The sequence below is a fragment of the Scophthalmus maximus genome, chromosome 4 (genome assembly GCF_022379125.1).
Source record: "Scophthalmus maximus strain ysfricsl-2021 chromosome 4, ASM2237912v1, whole genome shotgun sequence".
Taxonomy (NCBI): Eukaryota; Metazoa; Chordata; class Actinopteri; order Pleuronectiformes; family Scophthalmidae; genus Scophthalmus; species Scophthalmus maximus.
Window position 1 is genome coordinate 15,057,446 of NC_061518.1, and position 19,529 is coordinate 15,076,974.

Consider the following 19,529-nt stretch of genomic DNA (forward strand, 5'->3'; position numbering starts at 1 on the left):
GTGAATAGTTTGGTCATGAGAACATGGTGGGTGAGCATCACGACAAGTCTCTCCCCTTGTTTGCTTCCTCCCCCCCCCCAGAAGGACACAGGCCAACATCAACTACACACTCCAACAAGCAGGTGAAGTTTTAACACTAACCAGCCTACGGTGGTCAAAGAGCATTTTGTTTTGGTTCTCTGCCACTATTTTTGAGTTGTGGATTGGATGGTACAGATCAGTAGTAAAATTGCTGTTGTATTAAAGAAAAAGGTCATAAAGAAGAACATGAAGCAAACCAGGAACATTCACCTGTAGCTTCCTGGGATGCCAGGATGCATCAGTAGGACTTTTGTTGCTGTTATAAACATCTACTGGGGGACGCCCGTCTCTCACCTTCCCTTCTTCACGTCTCTGTAAAGACAGTGAAAAGTATTTAGATATTCATGTTCTGTGGGCTCTGGTTTAATATTTCTGGAGAGCGATGGACCATCACAATTTTGTTCCTGTGAGATTTAAAAGAGAAGTATTTTCCCACCTTCTTATGACTTTGGACATCAGTATGTGATTCAGCAATGATGATGGATTTTGCAAGAATCTTTGTATGCAAGTGCTCAGAGAAATCACCGCAGACAAAAACGAATATCTAATACATGCGGCACTTTATTTACAAACTGCATCTTTAAAGGACAAGATCATTTTTGGAGCATAAAACTGGTAACTGACTTATAGAGTCAATAAAAAAAACCTGTGGGGAGGACAAAAAAGTGTCTGAAAAACTACTGAACGAGCGAAAACAACAATATTTACTTCTGTGAAAAATATATATCTATTTGTCAAAAATTGTGGACTATGTAAAGGAGTATGAAGACAGCTTTATTTCATTTTTTTTCATTTTACCCTCAGATAAATCAAAGTAATAATATTTGATTATGATTTTTTTAAAAAGCAGCACTGGAACTGCATTTCCATCACTCGCATCTTATAAGCAAAGGGGAGTTTGAAGCACTAAAGTTAAACAACAGTATCGATACAGTATATAGTTACTAAAGTTCTCCTCCAGAGAAACACTGCAGTTCCCACCTCCCTGCTCCTTTATACAAAATGTACATTATATATATATATAAGTTGGCACTCCATTATAAAATGGATGTTTTACAAACAGTATATAACTAAAGGTTATATATAATATAGAGATTTTTTTTCTTTACAATATATCAACTCTGTATGTGAGCCTACTTATCAAATGATTGATGAAGGCTTGTTACAACTGTATATCAGATTGCTGCATTGTTTTTTTTGTTGCTGTACTCTACTTCCTATGCCAATTGCTTTCTATCTAGTGCATACTCAATGGTTATAATCTGGCGTTTAACTAAAAAAAATATTTTAAAAAATTAGAAATCTATGAAAAAAGGCCCATAAAAGTGGCCGTGTAACTACAAAGGCTAGGAGAATCTTCCAAAACAGTCACAGACGAGTCCTTGTTCTCGGTTGATGCGGCTTACAGCTTTCTGCTGGGATGCAGTGATGCAGACCATTAACTTAACTGCTGTCCCACCACTGAACTGCCGTGTTCACCACTTGCCCCTTTTTATGCCACAGGCCCCTTGAACTTCTTCCACGCGAGTCAACCGACGGGTCCCTGATTCAAATCTCTGCGTGGCTGGAAGGGAGAGATTCCTTCCATCCTTCTCTGCTGCCACTTCGAGATGGTGGCATCTTCTTATTTTTTAAGTATTAGACTTAGTGTCTTTAAGTCTTTTTCTTTTTAACCAGCCTTGACAGGCATGGATCATCGGCAGGCCTGCTGCACTTGATTCATTAGCTCTCCAAAGCGATCAAATAGCCCCTCCACCCAAACTCCGTTCTGCAGACACGTCTGTACAGTCTCCTCCTGCCCCAGGTCCCCGGCCTGCACCCGCAGAGATGCAATCTGTGAAGGCAGAGCCAGAAACCGTATTGAGTATTTATCATGAATCGCTTAACTGAGTTTAATACAAAAGAAGCAGCACAGAATAATAGCATCTAAGGTAAAAGCTGCAAAGCAGAACTGAAGAGTGAATGTGTGTAAGGACCATGTCTCACCTCGTCCTTACACATGAGGTATGTGTGGTACTTGTAATGTTGCAACGAGTGGTACAGAGAGAACCACTGAGTTTTCTGCTGGTCCACGGTGTACTCCTTGAAAGGGGAAAAAGAAAAGTCTTTAAAACTCACCTTTTAGAAATGAGTCTAAGAAGAGGAAGCATATCAGAAAACAATGGCGTTAATCAGTACAAAGAAATGGGACAGAAACACATATGGTGTCACTGCACCCTCTGCTGGACAGAAACTAAACGCACACTGAACTTTACCAAAACATGGTCCCTGTGACACAAGTCACAAGTGAAAAGGTACAGGTGTGAGCACACCCACGATGTGAACACATCAAGGACGCAAGTGGTCACTCGTGATCACATCATCCGAGATGCACCTCGATGACCTTTGACGTACTTGTGGCACTTTGTTAGGCATCTTGTAGGGCTTCAGGGTCTTCTTGTTGTAGGCCTTCCCGCTGAGACGCACCTTGAAGGCCGGAGTTTCCCCGTCCTTCTTTAGTTCCGTGACCACCGAGATCTCTGGGAAGTTGTCGAGAGCCGTCTGAAGGGCACAGAACAGACAAGTTACTTAGCTTTCATGCACTGCAGTCAGGGTCCTGAGTATTTTATCTTTCCCCCTTTTTCATCAAAGTTTTTGATTTAGTAGTTTTTGAAAGTTTATGTTTTCGTACATTTGTCTTTAATTTTGTTAGTGTCAAGTGGGAATAATGCCAAGGAAATCAAATAACGAGTGAGGTGCATTAGACATTAAAATGACAACAAAATACCATCTCTCTGCTTAGGATTTACCCTTTTTTACTACAAAGAGGCACATTATGAAATGTGGGTGTTAAATCATTTTGCCTTAATGACAAAAAACTCCAGGAACTGTGGAGCCACAGTAACAGGACTAAACTTTCAACTTAAAACCCCTTTCGTGCATTACTGTTTGCATTTCCACAGCGTTTTAAGAACATGGGACAACAAAGAATTAGAAAATGTTGAAGTAGATGATCTGCCAAGTGTTTGATTGATCGGTAATCACCAACCCTACTTCTGCTTCTCAACTGAGATTCTCTTATGCACGGAACAAGACTTCAATGTGTAGTTTTGAAGACACACCCACCTTCAGGACTTGCCCTATTTGCAGTTTGTTAAGCAGCCGTTTCTTGTTGTCAGTGATCATCCCATCCACTCTTCTCATGTGTGGTAGCAGCAACTCATCTGAAATATGACAACTCAGATTTTAACCTATTATTCGGCATCCGTCTCGCTGAGAGCAAATAGCCCACTGTCCGAAAAAGTAACGCCACTCACCATTCGCCCTCTCAAGTGCCGTCATCACATCTTCGTCCAGGGCAACGCTGATGAGCAGTTCCATGAAACTCTTGAACGTCTCCTTCATGGTTCGTGTGTTGAGGATCCGTGAAGCAAACGGCACAGTGTGGTTTAACTCTAAGAGTGTGTGTACATGAGAGAGAGGGAGAGAGAGATCAACTTATATGAAAATTATTAAGGGTACGTCAATATAAATACGATTTGTTTCTAAAATGCATCACTTTTGCTATGTTTATGCCGTCCTCCTCATTCGCCACCAGTTTGGATCTCATCAACCACCACTTGACTTCCAGTGGTGAATGCAAAGTCTAGCCAACCCTGACTTTCAGTAGCAGTCTCACTGTCTTCTTCAGCCCAAACAAAGAAATCCCATGTCCTGCTTTTCACCACCGTTTACACCAGCACGTACATGACCAGTGTACGTGAATGTTCATGTGATCTGCATTTTCAGGCATGTTATTATAATTTTAGTTATATAGTTATTTCTGATGCAGAGCTGAAATGCTCATCTGGACAGAGATTGTCTTTGTTTCTTAAATGAAAGCGTGTGGAAGTAGCCCAAATTTAATTAAAGTCAAAAGGCCGCTTTACCGTTATCTTCACCACCTTCCTCTGCAGATGAACCCGAGGCTGCAGGTGAAAACTCCTCCTTCCATTTCCTTCTTTTCTTGGGTGGGGGTTCTGCCCGCGGCTTTGGGTGTTTGGGTCGGGGCTTTTGGCTCGGGGACACCGAGGAAGCGTTGGCTGTCAAGCCCAGCAACGTTTTCACCTGAACACCCCTGGGTGGCAGAACCAAGACAGTTACACCACTAAAGAGGCATGTTAAAAAAAAACAAAAAACTGCATCAGTCAATCCAATTATCGTACCTTAGTGAGTTCATAGGCTTGCAACGTGGCTTACGACTACAGACTCGTACATACTCCCTTTTGTTCACGGTGTCCAAGAACTTCACATATACCCTCTGGTACATGGTCTTGGCATCACCAAAGTAGCCAAGATACTACACACACAAAGAAAAAAAAAATGTAAATGATTGCGCGCACGCGGCATGCGACACACAGACACACACAGAGTATATATGGGTATTGGCCTGTCTGCTTTTACTCACACTGTTGGTGGCTGAGAAGACTCTCTTTCCGTCGCGGAGCTCAGGCACAAATTTCTGCAGCAGAGCTTTCTGGACTTTCCAGATGGCCGGAGGCTCACTCCCTCCTCTCATTGTTACCTGGACATGTGTGTGTCAGAGCAGGCTTCAGTATGCAGCAATAGTTGTTGTATGAGAGTTAGAAAATCTTTTCAGAATTTTGGGTTGAGCAGCTTGGCTGTTACAGGAAAAGTGTTGGGCGAGAGCAGGTTTGCAAGGCTATATACAGTAGTGTAACTCTGACGTGCCACATTACGCATTTAATAAAAGAACCCTCATCTATACAATGATTTCCACTACAACTAACTCACTTCTTGTTCACATGCATCCATTTTCATTTTACCACATCATCGTACCTTCAAGTTTTCGATGTCTTCATTCCTGACGACAAACTCGTCTCTCTCCCGGTACATCCCCTCCCCTCCGCTGTCTGACAGTTCCTCGTCGGTCAGTCCCTCGATGGCCACGCTCATCAACTGCATGGCCACCTGGTCTGTCCCGGTCTCTTTGGAGTTATCTTTGGCAGCATACGCGGCGCCTTCCGGAACGGTGTTTGTTGTCGTTTGCGGAGGAGGGGCTACCTGTGGGAAACAGGTCTCTTTGACAGCGTGCGGCACTGTGGGAACTTGGTCTGTTTTCATCAAGGAACCAGGGATGTGGTTATCTGGAGAAGGGTTGAAGATGTGGTGTATGAATGCGCTGAAGAAAAACATTTTCCTAAAATGACAACTTTACTGGACCACACACGTGTGGGAAATAAGGACAGCATTAACAGAAGAGAAAAATTTAGTAATACAGTAAACATCTAATTCCATATTTCTGCTGCGTCTTTCCAAAAACAACTAATATAAGTGTTTTGAGTTTCATAGAAATAAAAATAAAACACTTCTCAACATGTTTGAGGTATTTTTGTGTGACAGCCCACAGTGCGAAGATGAGAGAAATGACACGTGACAAAAGATTAGTGCTGAATTGAAACAGAGGTGGTCTGCACTTAAGAACAACCAATAACTAAAACGACCTTAACGTCCACTGAGGTTTTAGCTGTGGGTAGTGGTAGCTTGTAAACAAATCTCTCAGGTTGCACTGTCGTGTCTGTGGAGCTTAAAGTAGACAATGTTTATGGACCTTGGTGAGCCTGGGGTCTGGACAACCTGTTTTCCATTAACATGAGTCATGTGAATTCATTTTTGGGAACTGAATCTCAAGACTGCTTTGGTACTGACCAAAATGTGTCCGTACCAGCTGGTTTTAAATGCCAGATGAGCACACCAGTATCAACTACATATATTCTTTTTATTTTTATGAAATAGGTTGTGATTTAAATCAACATTTTTGCAAATTTTAGAGGAAACCTCTTGCATGGCTGCTTGTGCTTCAAAACATTTATAACATTGGCTTATAAAATACATTTGAATAGGTGGATAAGCGGGAAATATGGATGAGCATTGGAATTGAAATCATAGCAGATGAAGATCAATATAAATAACAGTTGGTGGATGCTCTGGTAACTTGGAGACAAACTTAGGCAGAGTGTTCTTACCTGCCCTAGTTTTCCGATCCGACGCCTCATCCAGAGCTGAGAGTGCCGAGCTGATGCTGTTCCTCAGGGCCTGATTCTTCCCAGTGTTCTCCTCTTCGTCCGAGCTGAAAGACGGCAGCGTTTCCAAGTTCTTGTGCAGATCTTCATCCAGACGTTTCTGGTGAGCGCTTGTTACTCGACTCTCCTGGGAAATCAGGGGCCCCGGCAGAGTCTGCAGTTTGGCCGGCAAAGCGGAGAGAGCACACGGTGGTGGTGGTTTGGACGAGGCGCACAGCTTTCTGGGCCGACTAATCGTCCGCGTTGGACTTGGAGAGTACTGCTGTTTGGGGCCAGATTTGATGAAGTCTAGGAAGGAGCCAATGAAGCCAGTTTTCACCTCTGGCTGTTTCTCTTCCACTTCACGGATCTTCTGCCGCATTCTCTCCTGCTGTGGACAACCATCATAGACATTGTGTGCGGCGGATGGTGAGCCAACGTCACTACCCCTGGAGTTTTGCCGCTTTGCCTGCCCACCGCGCTTTGCCGCTCTGGCCTGTCCACCATCCTCATCAGGACAACCTGGTTTTGTCAAGGACTTGGAGCGCGCCTTTTTTCTGGGAAAGTCTTCTCCGCACTCCGTAAGGCCGTCCTCTGTTTTAATACACTTGGAATTCCCTTTGACTCTGCCCTGTAGACCTGAGGGGTCATACACTAAGTGATAATCATTCTCAGAGCTTCCTCCATCTCCATTTGTGTGAATCTCAGAACTGCTGCTGTGGTGAACAGACTGACCCAGAGAGTCGGTGGCCATCTGAGGTCCGTTTAGTGTCATGGTCAACGTGTGGGAGATAGTGTTGGTGAGGATTGGTGGTTGTGCCGATGAGAAACTAGGGGACATGTTCCTCACGTCCACAGTGTGGAAGTGCCCTTTGGAATCAGTGGGGCTTACCATCACTGCCATTTCAGCCTCAGCAGAGGAGGCGGCTTTGACAAAGTCTTGCGGTGTGACACCACAGGCCGCTACCGTTGCCGCCAGGATGTCATCAACATTTGACAAAATGTTTCGGTCATCTGCGAGCAGCATAGATTCGGGGAAGCAAATGGAGTTGAGAGCAAAGTGGTTCTTGGCATCATTTGCCTGCTGATTTGCCGAGTGGCTGTAGTGGTGTTTGGAGGAGTTGGGGCATCCCGAGCTCTGCTCGGACACTATGGTGCCTTGCTGACTGTGGGTTTCGGTGACCGTGGGACCCAGCAGTTCACGATCCATCTGAAGATACTGAACGTGAACCGGGCCCAAACCATGGGGCGGTTGGACATTTTGTACTGATACCACCTTCGAAGTGTTTTGACCATGGTGGACAGTGGGCTGCTGAAGCAGAATCATCTGGTTGGGCTCAAGGAGAACCTGAGTGCTGGGGACGGTGATGAATTGGGTGTGTGCTGCCTGGGTCTGGGACTGGTTGTGATTCTGGTGGTTTTGTTGATGAGGCTCAGGAAGTTTGAGTTGGAGGGGGTGCTGCTTGAGCTGCTCTGAGCTCAGAGGTACGTGTGCAGGTTTTATGTTGGCAGTGTCCTGACCATTGGCACCGCTTAGGTGAATGTGCTGTTGGCTCAGAGAACCCATTCTTTCATGCTTTACCTGTTCCGTGTGTGTATGGCCCAGTCCCATGAGCTGGTCATCAGAGCGGGAATTGCTTCGTATGACACTTTGCGTTTTCTGATGATCATCCATTTTCGAAACAGCATATATGACATTGTGAGCCGCCATGTTGTTGTCTGCTGCAGACCCCTCCATAGATGCCTGCTGGAGAGCCTCTAGGTCCTGCATGGGAAGCTCTTCAAGTTTCTGTTTGCCATATGTTGGCTTTACGTCCTGTATTGAGGATCTGACGTTATTTTGTAAGGCTTGAGCAGCTGAAGAGTAAGTGGGCAGTGGTGCAGACAAAACGTATTTATGAGTGTGTGTCTGTTGCTGGGACAGGGTGTCGTGTGTTTTGCCTCCCAGTGAGGCTTGCATGAGAGTGTAGTCCTGTGGAGAATTGGATGCAGGCAGACTCCGCACACATGTTGGTGCGTAGGAGGAGTTAAGGGATTGGTTAAGGGATTGTCCTGCGGCGTAGCTCTGAGAATGAGTTGCTGAAGCTTGCCCTTGTGACTGAGACGTAAAAGTCACATGTGGGGCACCCTGAGAGTGGGATGTGGGGTAGCTCTCAGAGAGATTCCCCTGACACAAGCCCTGGACCTGGGCTCCATACTGGACCTCCTGCTCCTGGCTCAGGCTTGGACTGGTGGAGTAAACAAGAGTCTGGCTAACAGTTGCCACGTTGCCAGACTGGCTAGAGAGAGAAGGCAGAGTCTTGTAAAGGGAAGACAGTTTGTCGGCGGTGGAACTGGAGGGCTGTGACTGTGTGTGGGGGGTCATATAGGTTTGAGACAGGCTGCTGGACATAAGGCTAGACAGGTGGAGTGACTGCTGATTAGAAATAACAGAGTTCTGTCCTGGGGAGGAATATCGCTCAGGAGACCCTCCTGTCAGGTTCTGAGCGTGCCCGTGACTTTCTTCACCCCCAGCTGGGTGTGGAGTTAGTTTGGCAGAGCAGTCTTTAGCCTTTGGCACTGAAGTGGTCGAATAAGCTTGAGTTACTGTGTCTGTTTTGGGTTGTGGAGCACCGTTGACCCGTTGAGATGAATCTACTCCTGTGGAAGGGCTGCAGGACACTGGAGTCTGACGGGACGGGTCCTGCTGGTACGACACATCTGCTTCACTGCCGGAGCCAAAGTATCCCGGCAAGGAGTGCTCTGAGTTTGTCAACTGCTCGGAGGATGTGTGGCTGCTAGAAGGCCTCTGGTGGTGTTTGATCACACTACATTCACGCTGAAGAGCTCTTTCAATAGAACCTGAAAAAACTGTGGCTGCGTAGGGCTGTGGGGCACCATGAGCGGTAGGCAGGGTAGAAGGGAGAAGGCTGAACTGGGGTTGTAGGAGGTGTGGTGCGGACTCCTGGGCTGAGCGGTAAGTGGAGGACTGAACAGGCAGAGTGGAGCCCAAAGCTGGGGCAGAGAGATGATTGAAGGCAAGGGCAGTAGGAAGCACAGTCTGGCTCGATTTGAGATGTAGGAGGGGGTCGTGGTGAGAAAACAGGCCATTGGTGGAAGTGCTGAAGGCTGGATCCTGGAGAGCCAGGGAAGGGTTGGTAGTATAACTTCTGGAAGGGTAGGCACCAGTGTGCTGATAGGACGACAGAGCAGCAGGAGAGGGGAAAGTGGCAGAAGAAGGCAGGGCACCGGTCAAGTACAGCTCGGTGGAGGAGTTTGTACCTGTGTGGCACATAACAGACAATTTTTAAAAAAGAACAGGCAATGTGAAGCAAAATTTAACAAAACAAATATATACCTGTATTAACAAAAGATGATAAGCCAACAAGTTTGAAATACTAAGACCAACAGATTTAATTTTGTTCTTCTACTTATTCTAAAATTAATATTTCATTGAAATATCTAAAAGCATGAATGAAATCTCACCAGCAGGCCATGATGGGGGTCTGAAAGGAGAAAGCAGGGAGGCACTAACAGGACCAGCCTGAAGGCTTCTAGACTCCATGGCTGACAGGAAGCTCATAATGGAGGTCTCAGAGCTATTACTGTTCGAGTCGAGTGTTCCTGACGGTAAAAAGAGGAAGATGATCACAGAAACAGACAATGTGAACGAAAACTTTTAGACAGTGTCAAAGTACGACGCAAATAAATGAATTCAGCAGCCTAAAATAAAGTTAACCTCTTTGGGGTAATGCAGACAGGTGTTGGTTACATTTTTTTTTTTTTTAGGTATAAGATTCTCTGATTTTTCCACCCCAAACACAATAGAGTGGAAAATGAATTGTTTTAGCGGTGGCCCAAGCCTCTGCATAAAAAAAACCTATCTATCTGCAAGAATAGATGCCACTACCAGGAAGTAACAAACTGCAGTTCTTTGGCCTTAATAAAAAAAAACGTCTACTGCATTCATAACTCACCTGCTGCAGCAGGAAGATGTGACGTAGTGTATGTGGGGAGCTGGTGGGTGGAAGTGTAGCCTTGTCGCTGGAGGAGCTCTGCATCAAGTTGTGCTGCACCATAACTGGGACTGCATGAACACACAAACACATACATGTGAGCTCTCGCCCTCACAAGCAGCGGGGCACCAAAGTATGTATGAACAAGTACATCACGTCTCTTGAAACACAGCAAACTCTGTTCATTCTGCAGAGTCCTGACTGAGTGTACCAGCAGGAGCAGCCCCACACCATATTTGCAGAAAACACAACAATAGGTCTATGACTATGGTTTGAGGTAATGTGGTTATGTTTGCCTGAGGCAATTAGGTTAAAAAAAGTGAGTCATGGTATCTTATGTACACTATCTTACAGACAACTTCATATATTCTTCTCCCTTGATAGGAAACAGAAATAAAATTAAAGGTAATCAGATCCAGCCAATCTGATTCAAACCCTTTTTTGCCAATAGGTGAACATCTGTGGACAGAGAACACAGAGGTGAAGGGGAGTCATCTGCCTCCACTTAATATTTTCTTCTCTTATGCAACTCTTCTCTGTGAAATGACTATTAAGCTGTGAAGACTAACGCATCACGGAACAACAAAAGCTCAATAGGTACAACGGGGGTCCAAAGTCTGACACCACTGACCCGTTCAAGTGAATAGGGAGGTGGTTCCAAGATGGTCAGAAAGTGGTGGTAAAGTATCTCAGATGAAAAGTGACAGAAAGTGACGAATAATTTCAGAATCAGAAATACTTTATCGATCCACAGGGGAAATTGGGTTTTGTTACAGATGCTCCAACCAAGAACAGAAATATATACACTACTGAAGTGAAAATGTCTGTTCTTGTTTGGAGCGACTGTAACGTCACTATGCATAGTGTAATTTTTCTTAGATTCACAGACTGCTGAAATTATAGCAAATGTCCTCAACTATTTATCAGTGATAAAAACTCAATCTAATCAACTGACACAAGCCGCAAGTGATATTTAGGTCACGAAACATGGAAAAACTGAGGTAATCTTTGCATTTCCATACCTGTAATCTGCATATTAACAGTCTAATTTACTTTGATGAATCATTACTGTTTGATCACTAGAAAAGTAAATTCAGAAATTGTCTTGCTATGTAATTAAAAAAGTCAACCGAGCCATAACTTCTGGTCGTCTTGATTGAGTTGATCACATTGATTTTAGAGCCAGACCGATATGGATTTTTGGGGGGCAGAGGCCGATACGTCCGCCGATATAAAAATATATATCAAATCTGTCAATGATTCCTAAAATGCCGCTACCAAACTTTCATGAAAAAGACACGTAACTGAGGCTTGATGTTTTAGTTTACCCATGAGCTTTATCGTTAATAACTATAAATTGAAAACACAAATAGATAGAACTCCTAACAAACACTTGTTTTACACAAACTGTAAACATATATGCACATCTAAAGGCTCAGATATTTACCGGGCTCTTGGGATATCGGCCGATACCGATGTGTGTGTGTGCACGGCTGATATCGGCGAACCGATATATCGGTCGGGCTCTGGTTGATCTACCTGCTCTGGTTTCTTCCCTTCACTCTTTTTTTCTCTCTTTGGGTTGGTAAACAACTGAAAAGTTGCACAGGGTCGTGCAAGTGCTACGTTTGTGAACACAATCCAACTCATCCGACTGCTGCCGCGTCATGAAGCGCGACCTCTGCTCCTCACTGTCGTGTGTGGTGGCGCGCGACGTTGTGCATTCGGCAACTTCGCTTGTATCGAAGATATTAAAACAATAAACAAAAAAAACAAAAAGAAAAAAAGACACGAATGTTCCTCCAACTCCGGTAACAAGACTCGACACTCGGACACGGGGTCCCGCCAGCAGCGGGGGTCCCGCTCCTCTCGGGAGCCACCTGGGGGACACGACTAGCCCCGGTGGCTAGTGCCCTGTCGACCGGGCTCCGGCGAGCACCTGTGGCTCGAGAAGCCCGGTCGACACACGCCTCCTCGCCGGTGGAACTTGTTACAGAAAACTAAATACTGGTCTGTGCTCTGTCCGGGGCCACGCCGAGGGGACGCGGGGTGTGTGTGTGTGTGTGAGTGTGTGTGTGTGTGTGTGTGAGTGTGTGTGTGTGCTAGCGAAAACTAGCAAGGTGGCAGCTAAGAAAAACACAGTCGAGTGCGGCGCCGCGACTCCGCTCGAGTCGCCCCCAGTTCTCTCCGCTTCCCTCCGCAGACACCAACGCGGAGCTCCGCACAGTCGCCCCCCCCCGGAGCGGCCCCAGGCGCCCCCGCGGCCCCGACAGCTCCTTCGGGGAGGCGTCCCACCCTCTCCCCGCTCGGCTCCTCTTCTCGTACCTTGGTTTGATACCAGCCGCGCTGCGCTCGTAGGCCCAAGAAGCCGCGGTCTGTGCTGGTGGAGCCAGCGCGTCCGCGAAGCCGGAGGTCGGGTAGTTCCTGTCCATCATCCGGTGAGAGAGCCACTTCCCCGACGGAGCTTCGTGGAGCAGCGGGCGCACATCGCAGCAGCCCCGGGTCCGAGCCGCCGACCGAGCGGGGCGAGACAGTCCCGTCAGAGCCGTTCGGCCGGAGCCGCCGTGTGTTCTGACCGATCGCCGCCTCTCCTCGCCTCGCCTCGCGGTGTGGTTAGTGTTCGCTCATCGCCCGTCATGTAGATCCGCCAGAGCCCCGCACGGTTTCACGTCCCCATGTTAGACGCTTTCCCAGGATGCACCGCAAGACTTCAGCTGCAAAGTTTTTGTACTTTTCCTTCGCTCCAGCAGAAAGTTGATGCGACTCCCACCTGCATGCTTCCTCCTCACATCATGTCGCCTCGTGTGCGACCTGTCGCCTGCCTCCAGGCAGCTCAAATAGTAGGAATAATGCAAGATGTAAAGAATGTTTGTGCAATCAATTAATTCCTGGCAAAGTGAATAATTATAACACCAACCTGGTCTGGACCCGTTGACCTTTACTTCTTTTTGTACATTACATTAAAATAAATGTTGTTACTACTTCATGACATGGCACCTCTAACACCAACAGTATAAGATGGATTTACATGCAAAGCTGCCACTCAAACATTTTATTATTAATATTATTATAAATGATAATAATAACCGTTTTTATTATTATGAATAGTTTATTTATTATTGCAATATGCACCCATTTTAAAATAAGGTAATTTCAAAAGAAGCCCCAACAACACAATTGACTGCATCCAGTTCATATGGTTACATAGACTTAACAAGAGACTTACAAATTAGCCATAAAGTATTCAAAACTCTTATGAATCCATCCATTAGTCAAGTTTCATACACAGAATTAAAGAGATACAAGAGTTTGTTTTTTGGTCTAAAATCAAAATACTTATCACTGGAGTGTTCCAAGTTCGCACATTGCTTTGTAGAAGAATATATATCATGTTTCATCCGTATAATGCTGCAGACAAAATTCTCAAAGCTGATGATATTCACAGGTGAGCTCCGAGCCATCTGAACAGATTTCACACACATTGAAAATCTAACACACAAGTTGGCAAATGATACAAAACATCTGTAAAATACTTTAATTTCAAATTGTGCTTCAGATCTGCCAGAATAAACTAATCCTCAGTTAGTTATCGTGTCATCATAAAACTTTGGTAAAGGTAAGCCTAATTTACTGGGAGGGAACTTCTTCAATCTTGTATTTCTGCATCATCAAAATAAAAAGTAGACACTCATTCAAACTACAGTTAAATGAGTGGCTTTGTTACATGTTGAACAAACCATTGTGCAGCATATTTTGCAGATGTTTTACTGTCGTATTCATCAAAGCTCTAATTTTCATGTATAACTTTAGAAATGTAATGTTTAAAATGTAAACTGTTATAAAACTGCCTCCAACTGTTTATAGTATATTTAATAATCAACCACAATGTACATAATAAGACAGTAAAAATGACTTCATATATTAGTAGAGCATTCTCATTATGTGTTGAATCAGATTTTTGACACAACATAACTATATAAAGCAACAAGAAAATCTGAAAATTAACAACAAAATAAAGGTATAAGATGTTGATACACAGCTTAAAGTACAAAGTGAATCTTTGAAGCTGCTAGGTAAGTACTTCCTTTACCGCATAATGAACCATCAGGCCAAGCTGTTTTGTTGGTATAATTTTCCTTCAGAGAGAGACAGTAAGCTGTGTCACAACACACATCAGTCTGTCTCTCAGTGATCACCATTAATACTTAGTGTAATGAAATACAATCCTAGTCTTTCACTCAGCCCTACTGTGCACATGCTGTATCGAAGAAAAAAAAATATCCTGAAGAGCATAAGAGTTCCCTCAACTTAAAGCTCTCGTGTCCAACACATTACTGATTCCTCATTTTCATTTTGATAAAAAGCAGCAAAGAGTAGAATGTATTGTAAAGCTGATTCAGCACACGGTACCTGGGTTATATGACTTAACACAATCGCATCTGAGAAAATAGGAGTAGGTCAAAAAGGGAGGGCAAAAAAATTACAAGATTATACTGCTAAGGAAAAACATACACTTACAGACCTGAGAAGAACCAATGATGTATGAGGGGAAAGTATAGCTTCACCAGAGTAATTAAACAGGAGGCATAAGGCACATTTTAAGTCTTGTGATGATCAAAGGAAAAAAAAAGGTATAAAATAACAGACAGAGCAGCGTGTGAATGTTGTATTGTCTGCTTCTGATTCCAGAAGGTGCTACCGCCGAATACTTCCAGGCCGTGACCTAAAACCAAAGGACAAAAACAAAAGAAATAAGTTAAGAAAATGTGTGGATATGTGAACATGAACAAGATGAACCTGAAAAGTGAGTTATAACGTACATTCAAGGCTGAAACTATTTGGACAGTCATAAATGTTCTGTTCTTCAGGCTCTGAGCTGCAGCACATTCAATACTTCTCATTATCAGTAGGTTTGTGTCAACATAGAAAGATCTGTAGTCCTTTAAACACAGTGTCCACATTTTTGGAACTGGACACAAATTATATCTTGGCGAGCTGTGTCGTTTGCTAAAACAGATCAGACTTGGCTCTGAGTTGAGATACATTTTCAAGGTGGAGTTGTCTGTAAATTGATGATCAATCATTCAGAACTGATCGATCTATCCATCAATGATGCACGTCCATGTTATCCCTAAAATTCACAAACTCTAAAGGGTATCAAGGGCCGTGGGAACCATGTGAAGTATCCATTATGATATTCCTAATTTAATGAAGCTGAGTAAATGTGTAACTATCCCATATACTTCCAGGCCCTGGCGGATACTGCAAATACGGATACATATGCAAATACCCAGGATAGGGAGGAGGTGGGGCATCATGTTGTCCACTCTTGGCAATTGCCTGCTCGTAGGACGGCAGCCCGGGAGGGTCTATTTCCTCCATAGGGGGTGGGGTTGCGGGTGGACCCACAGGTTGTAAGGACACCTCCTCTAGCCGTCGCATTATCAGAGAAGCATTACTCCTCCTCGGGCGGACCTGAATGGAACTGTGAGACAAGTGTAGACAAACAATGTCATGTCATTCACCTCAACTTGTTAAACAACTGTGAACAATAAAAGGGCTACACGAGCGGTGTGACAAGAAGCAGCAACAAATTATTAGAAAAAAGTGTAGAGCTGAAACAACCAATCTAATCATTGTTTAGTTGACCAACAGAAAATTAATGAGCAACTATTTGGACAACTAACTAATCATTACAGTCCATTTTTTAAAGGCAAAACTACAGAACATGCACTGTTCTCATACGTGAACGTTTGATTTCTTAATTGTGTGTGATTGTAACTATTTGGGGGGGGTTTTGTCAGGAAAAGCAATCAATTATGATAAGATAAGATAAGATAATGCTTTATCCATCCCACAACAGGGAAATTTGGGTGTTACAGCAGCAAAGTGGATAGCAGAATATTTTAAAAAGCATCATAAAAATTATTATGTCAACGTGGACTTTGGAAACTGGGAACAACATTATCCACTATATTCATTTTACAGACAAAATTATTTATAAAGGAAACAAAAGGGCAGATTAATCTGTTATTTGCAACCCAAAATAGGTCATAACTAAAGTTACTACTAGACAGAGCAATATCAAATTGTACTGTAAAATCTGAGATGCAGTTGAAAATTTCCAAACTATTTTGTATAGTATTACGTGGTAAAGGTGCTGAAAATACTGGACAAAAAATTAAAATACAGGGGTTTATGGTGCCAATGCTGAGGAAAGTTGCACTAGAGTCAGCAGCCTTGGATCTACTGTAGCTGAAGGATGGTTGTATTTCTATGGTACAAATCTACAGTGGCTGCCATTAGTGGCAGTAGAGACCCCGTCACTCACCTTGCTCGGCTGAAGTCCCCCTTGCATTTGCCGTGACAGAAATACCAGAGCAGGAGGCCGACAATGACAATAGCCACTCCGGCAACAATCAGTCCCACCAACAGAGACGTCACATCCACCCGTGTGGGACGCTTGTCCTTATCTGTGGATCATCACAAACCACACAAGCGTTGTGATAGGACGGCATTGAGCTTGTCTGATAAGGTCAGTGGGTTGTACAATGTAATAAAAGATGCCATTTGAGTTATACATAACTTTTTCTTTCGTTCTCATCTGATTATAGTTTGATTACTTTACGGTAACAGGCTTACAATGAGTAGATCAATACCATATTCGGTCCTCAAAACAAAACAATGAAAAGTTGCAGAGATACTGTTTGACCCACAGTTGTAATCTGAGCAAATTTTTTGACTTGTAGACCAAGCAACCAATTTTTTCTAAGCTATGGTTGGCTGCTGAACAAGTGGTAAAGCAGGTTAACACAAGTGTTCCATATAGAGCTGCAACAGTTAATCGATTAGTAATCGATTATCAAAAATAGTTGGCGATTAATTTGGTAGTCGGTTCAAGTAGTTTTTATGAAAAAAAAGGAGGTCAAAATTCTCTTATTTCAGCTTCTGAAATGTGAATATTTTCTGGTTCCTTTGCTCCTCTCTGACAGCAAAGTCAATACCTTTGGTTTGAGCACAAAACAAAACATCATGTTGGAGTTTTGGGGAAACACGATCGACATCTCTCACCATTTTATGACATTTAATGGACCAAACAACTAATCGACACATCGAGAAAACAGTCGACGCATTAATCGATTATGAAAACAAGCGTCAGTCGCAGCCCTAGTTCCACAAGCGTACACAAACTTCTCCTTAGTGTTCGAGGAGATAACATTTGTTTTCCTATGTAAAGAATCAATGTGTTCTCCTTCTCTCTTACCTGCGGTGTATTTCTTCCAGAAATCATCCTGCAAAGACAGAAAAGCATCGTCAGTGCGCTGCCCTGCTCCTCGTGCTCGTCATTTGACCCCCGCGGACCGCATCACTTAACTGTGGCCGGGATGCTCTCGAACACCTCCCTCGCCTCCTCGTAGTTGCACACCTCTTCGTAACACTCCCTCTCCAGATTCCCCGGCACGAAGATCTCAAAGTCAAACCGATTGAACAACAGGTGGCGACCCAGGAACGAGTTTGCGTCGCCCACGGCTAGAAACACTTTGGGAGAACCAGAGAGGATGGATTTAATTGACAAGGAGATGGATCGATGGACCCAGGCGGCGACCGGTGCGTTTATATTGTGAACTCTCACCTTCCCGATCTTCTTCACGCTCGGAGAGCAGGTTCCTGGTGCAGGCCAGGTGTCCACATGACAGCAGTTGAAGGAACACGAACGCACGGAGCAACATGGTGAGGCGTGCACCTGCGCGCGCACGGCGGGTGCGGCATTAATTGGCACAGTCCACTGCTGCGTCCACCTTCGTGTGGCCGATCGGCTGAAGACACCGCGTTCACTTTACATGTACCCTACGCTGGACGATGGCACATACTCGGCACCATCAAAGTGAAAGCTGTGTGGAGGGAGCGGCGGGCGCAGTACGTGCCACGGGGCCTCGACGCCGATAAGATGACTCAGGAAACGCTCGGCAGAGAGAGAGAGTCACGAACAACTGTTGAGTTTCACGATGCCCCGTGAAAGAAGTGGCACGCGGCTCATCATTTGTTGGCAAAAAGAACCAAAACTAAAACTGGAAATAAAGTCGTCCCCCGCCTCGCCAAACGACGGTTCCGGTGTGTTGAAGGGAGAAAAAAGGGAGGAGGAGAAGGTTTTGTTTACTCCCAACAGATGTGGCCTCTGCTCTTCCTGCACTACCTGCGCAGACTCGACCAATCGATCACGTTCACCTGGAGAAGGGGATGAGGCCGCGTGCATTGGAGTGGACGCTAGGTGGCAGCAGAAACCACGGGAGTGAGCGTGCGCGTCGGCCCAGTAGTGTTACATATGCGATTGGACGTGAATCATCACACTCCTGACTCTGACTCAGGCTCCACAGAGATGCACTCCACCCTGCTCCGCACCATCCGTGGGCCTTCGCTTGAGATCGTTAAACTATTTATGATGCTGTTTATATTTTAAGGAAATGTGTGATCTGGAAAAGAGATGCAGTGTCTCATGAAGGACTTTCCTATCCTACTTATGACTGCTGAAGGCTTTTTTTTATTTTTCTAAACAATAAAACATTTTAACAATAACTTTTAAAAGAGGCCATACCATGTAATGAATTTACAAGGTAGTAATCCTATTTAATGTACAGTAGGTGACAGACATTTCTTGCAACTTGGACATTGACATCCTGCTTTCAGAACTTTTCGGTTTGTCAACTATCTTACTGGGACTGAAAGGGTCGTTTTTACTTTAATATACTTTAAAATAACAATATTTGTATTTTTTCTCAGTAGCCTGGGAGCTGCAAGCGACTGCACCACAGTGTGTTCAGGCATTGTGTGGGAAAAAAATGTTGTGTGATGGGCTCCAGGGTGATTTTGACAGAAAAGTGGCATCTGTGATAAAAAAAGAAGAAGTAATGCACTCACTTTGTCTTTTTCCCCAGCAAAGAACGGGTGACTCTACAGCAACATTACAAGACATCACAAAGAGCCAAACATGCATCAATACAGTAGAGATAACGTTTCCCTTTCTGCTCCGCGAACCATCCTCCATAGCAGTGTTTATGTTTGACACTCCGTGTAAATAGACATATCTCTCTCAGAGCCTCCGGGCCTCTTGGTCAGTGTTTATGTAAAGCAGAGATAGGATGCAATTGAACATTATCTCGCTGACTTCTGGATGGTGCTAATTGAAGGGCAGTGAGAGACCCTCTCTTGTACTTGGCCACGTCTCTGGATACTGTCAGACCCTCGGATTTACCCGGAGGAATGTTGATATGAAGAAAAGGGGCCAATTAAATGAGAACTTCCAGACTTTACCTAGTGTGTGACGTCAGATGATACTGTAGACTTTAATATTGAAGCTGAAAATGATTAATAGTGCTTCGTGGCTGGGGAATTCATACTTTATGAGCTGACATAG

At 44.4% G+C, this 19,529-nt stretch overlaps 2 protein-coding genes across 2 annotated transcripts; both read right to left on the bottom strand.

The window, feature by feature from the left end:
• Positions 1 to 624: 624 nt before the first annotated feature.
• qser1 (glutamine and serine rich 1) lies at positions 625 to 12,901 on the bottom strand. The gene is made up of 13 exons (XM_035628001.2): positions 12,443 to 12,901; positions 10,079 to 10,188; positions 9,588 to 9,725; positions 6,087 to 9,383; positions 4,900 to 5,207; positions 4,508 to 4,624; positions 4,266 to 4,399; positions 3,990 to 4,177; positions 3,378 to 3,515; positions 3,187 to 3,284; positions 2,476 to 2,622; positions 2,068 to 2,163; positions 625 to 1,915 (listed from the first exon to the last, which is right to left on the bottom strand). Exons 1-13 carry the CDS (start codon positions 12,550 to 12,552, stop codon positions 1,775 to 1,777), a joined length of 5,022 nt encoding a protein of 1,673 aa, XP_035483894.2. The 5' UTR covers positions 12,553 to 12,901; the 3' UTR covers positions 625 to 1,774.
• Positions 12,902 to 13,629: 728 nt separating this feature from the next.
• prrg4 (proline rich Gla (G-carboxyglutamic acid) 4 (transmembrane)) lies at positions 13,630 to 18,314 on the bottom strand. The gene is made up of 6 exons (XM_035628002.2): positions 17,751 to 18,314; positions 17,493 to 17,656; positions 17,382 to 17,409; positions 16,449 to 16,590; positions 15,408 to 15,602; positions 13,630 to 14,840 (listed from the first exon to the last, which is right to left on the bottom strand). The coding sequence occupies exons 1-6, from the start codon at positions 17,845 to 17,847 to the stop codon at positions 14,813 to 14,815; spliced, it is 654 nt and encodes a 217-aa protein (XP_035483895.1). The 5' UTR covers positions 17,848 to 18,314; the 3' UTR covers positions 13,630 to 14,812.
• Between the last annotated feature and the right edge of the window lie 1,215 nt (positions 18,315 to 19,529).

What these genes read in the sequence shown, in the direction of transcription:
- prrg4 (XM_035628002.2), bottom strand. Translation starts at nt 17,847, where the DNA reads ATGTTGCTCCGTGCGTTCGTGTTCCTTCAACTGCTGTCATGTGGACAC. An exon ending in CTGGAAGAAATACACCGCAG is followed by an intron (nt 16,591 to 17,381) that starts GTAAGAGAGAAG and finishes GATGATCCACAG; the next exon opens with ATAAGGACAAGCGTCCCACA. An exon ending in GGGGACTTCAGCCGAGCAAG is followed by an intron (nt 15,603 to 16,448) that starts GTGAGTGACGGG and finishes CTTGTCTCACAG; the next exon opens with TTCCATTCAGGTCCGCCCGA.
- qser1 (XM_035628001.2), bottom strand. Translation starts at nt 12,552, where the DNA reads ATGATGGACAGGAACTACCCGACCTCCGGCTTCGCGGACGCGCTGGCT. An exon ending in ACATCTTCCTGCTGCAGCAG is followed by an intron (nt 9,726 to 10,078) that starts GTGAGTTATGAA and finishes TTTTACCGTCAG; the next exon opens with GAACACTCGACTCGAACAGT. An exon ending in AAGACATCGAAAACTTGAAG is followed by an intron (nt 4,625 to 4,899) that starts GTACGATGATGT and finishes ACACATGTCCAG; the next exon opens with GTAACAATGAGAGGAGGGAG.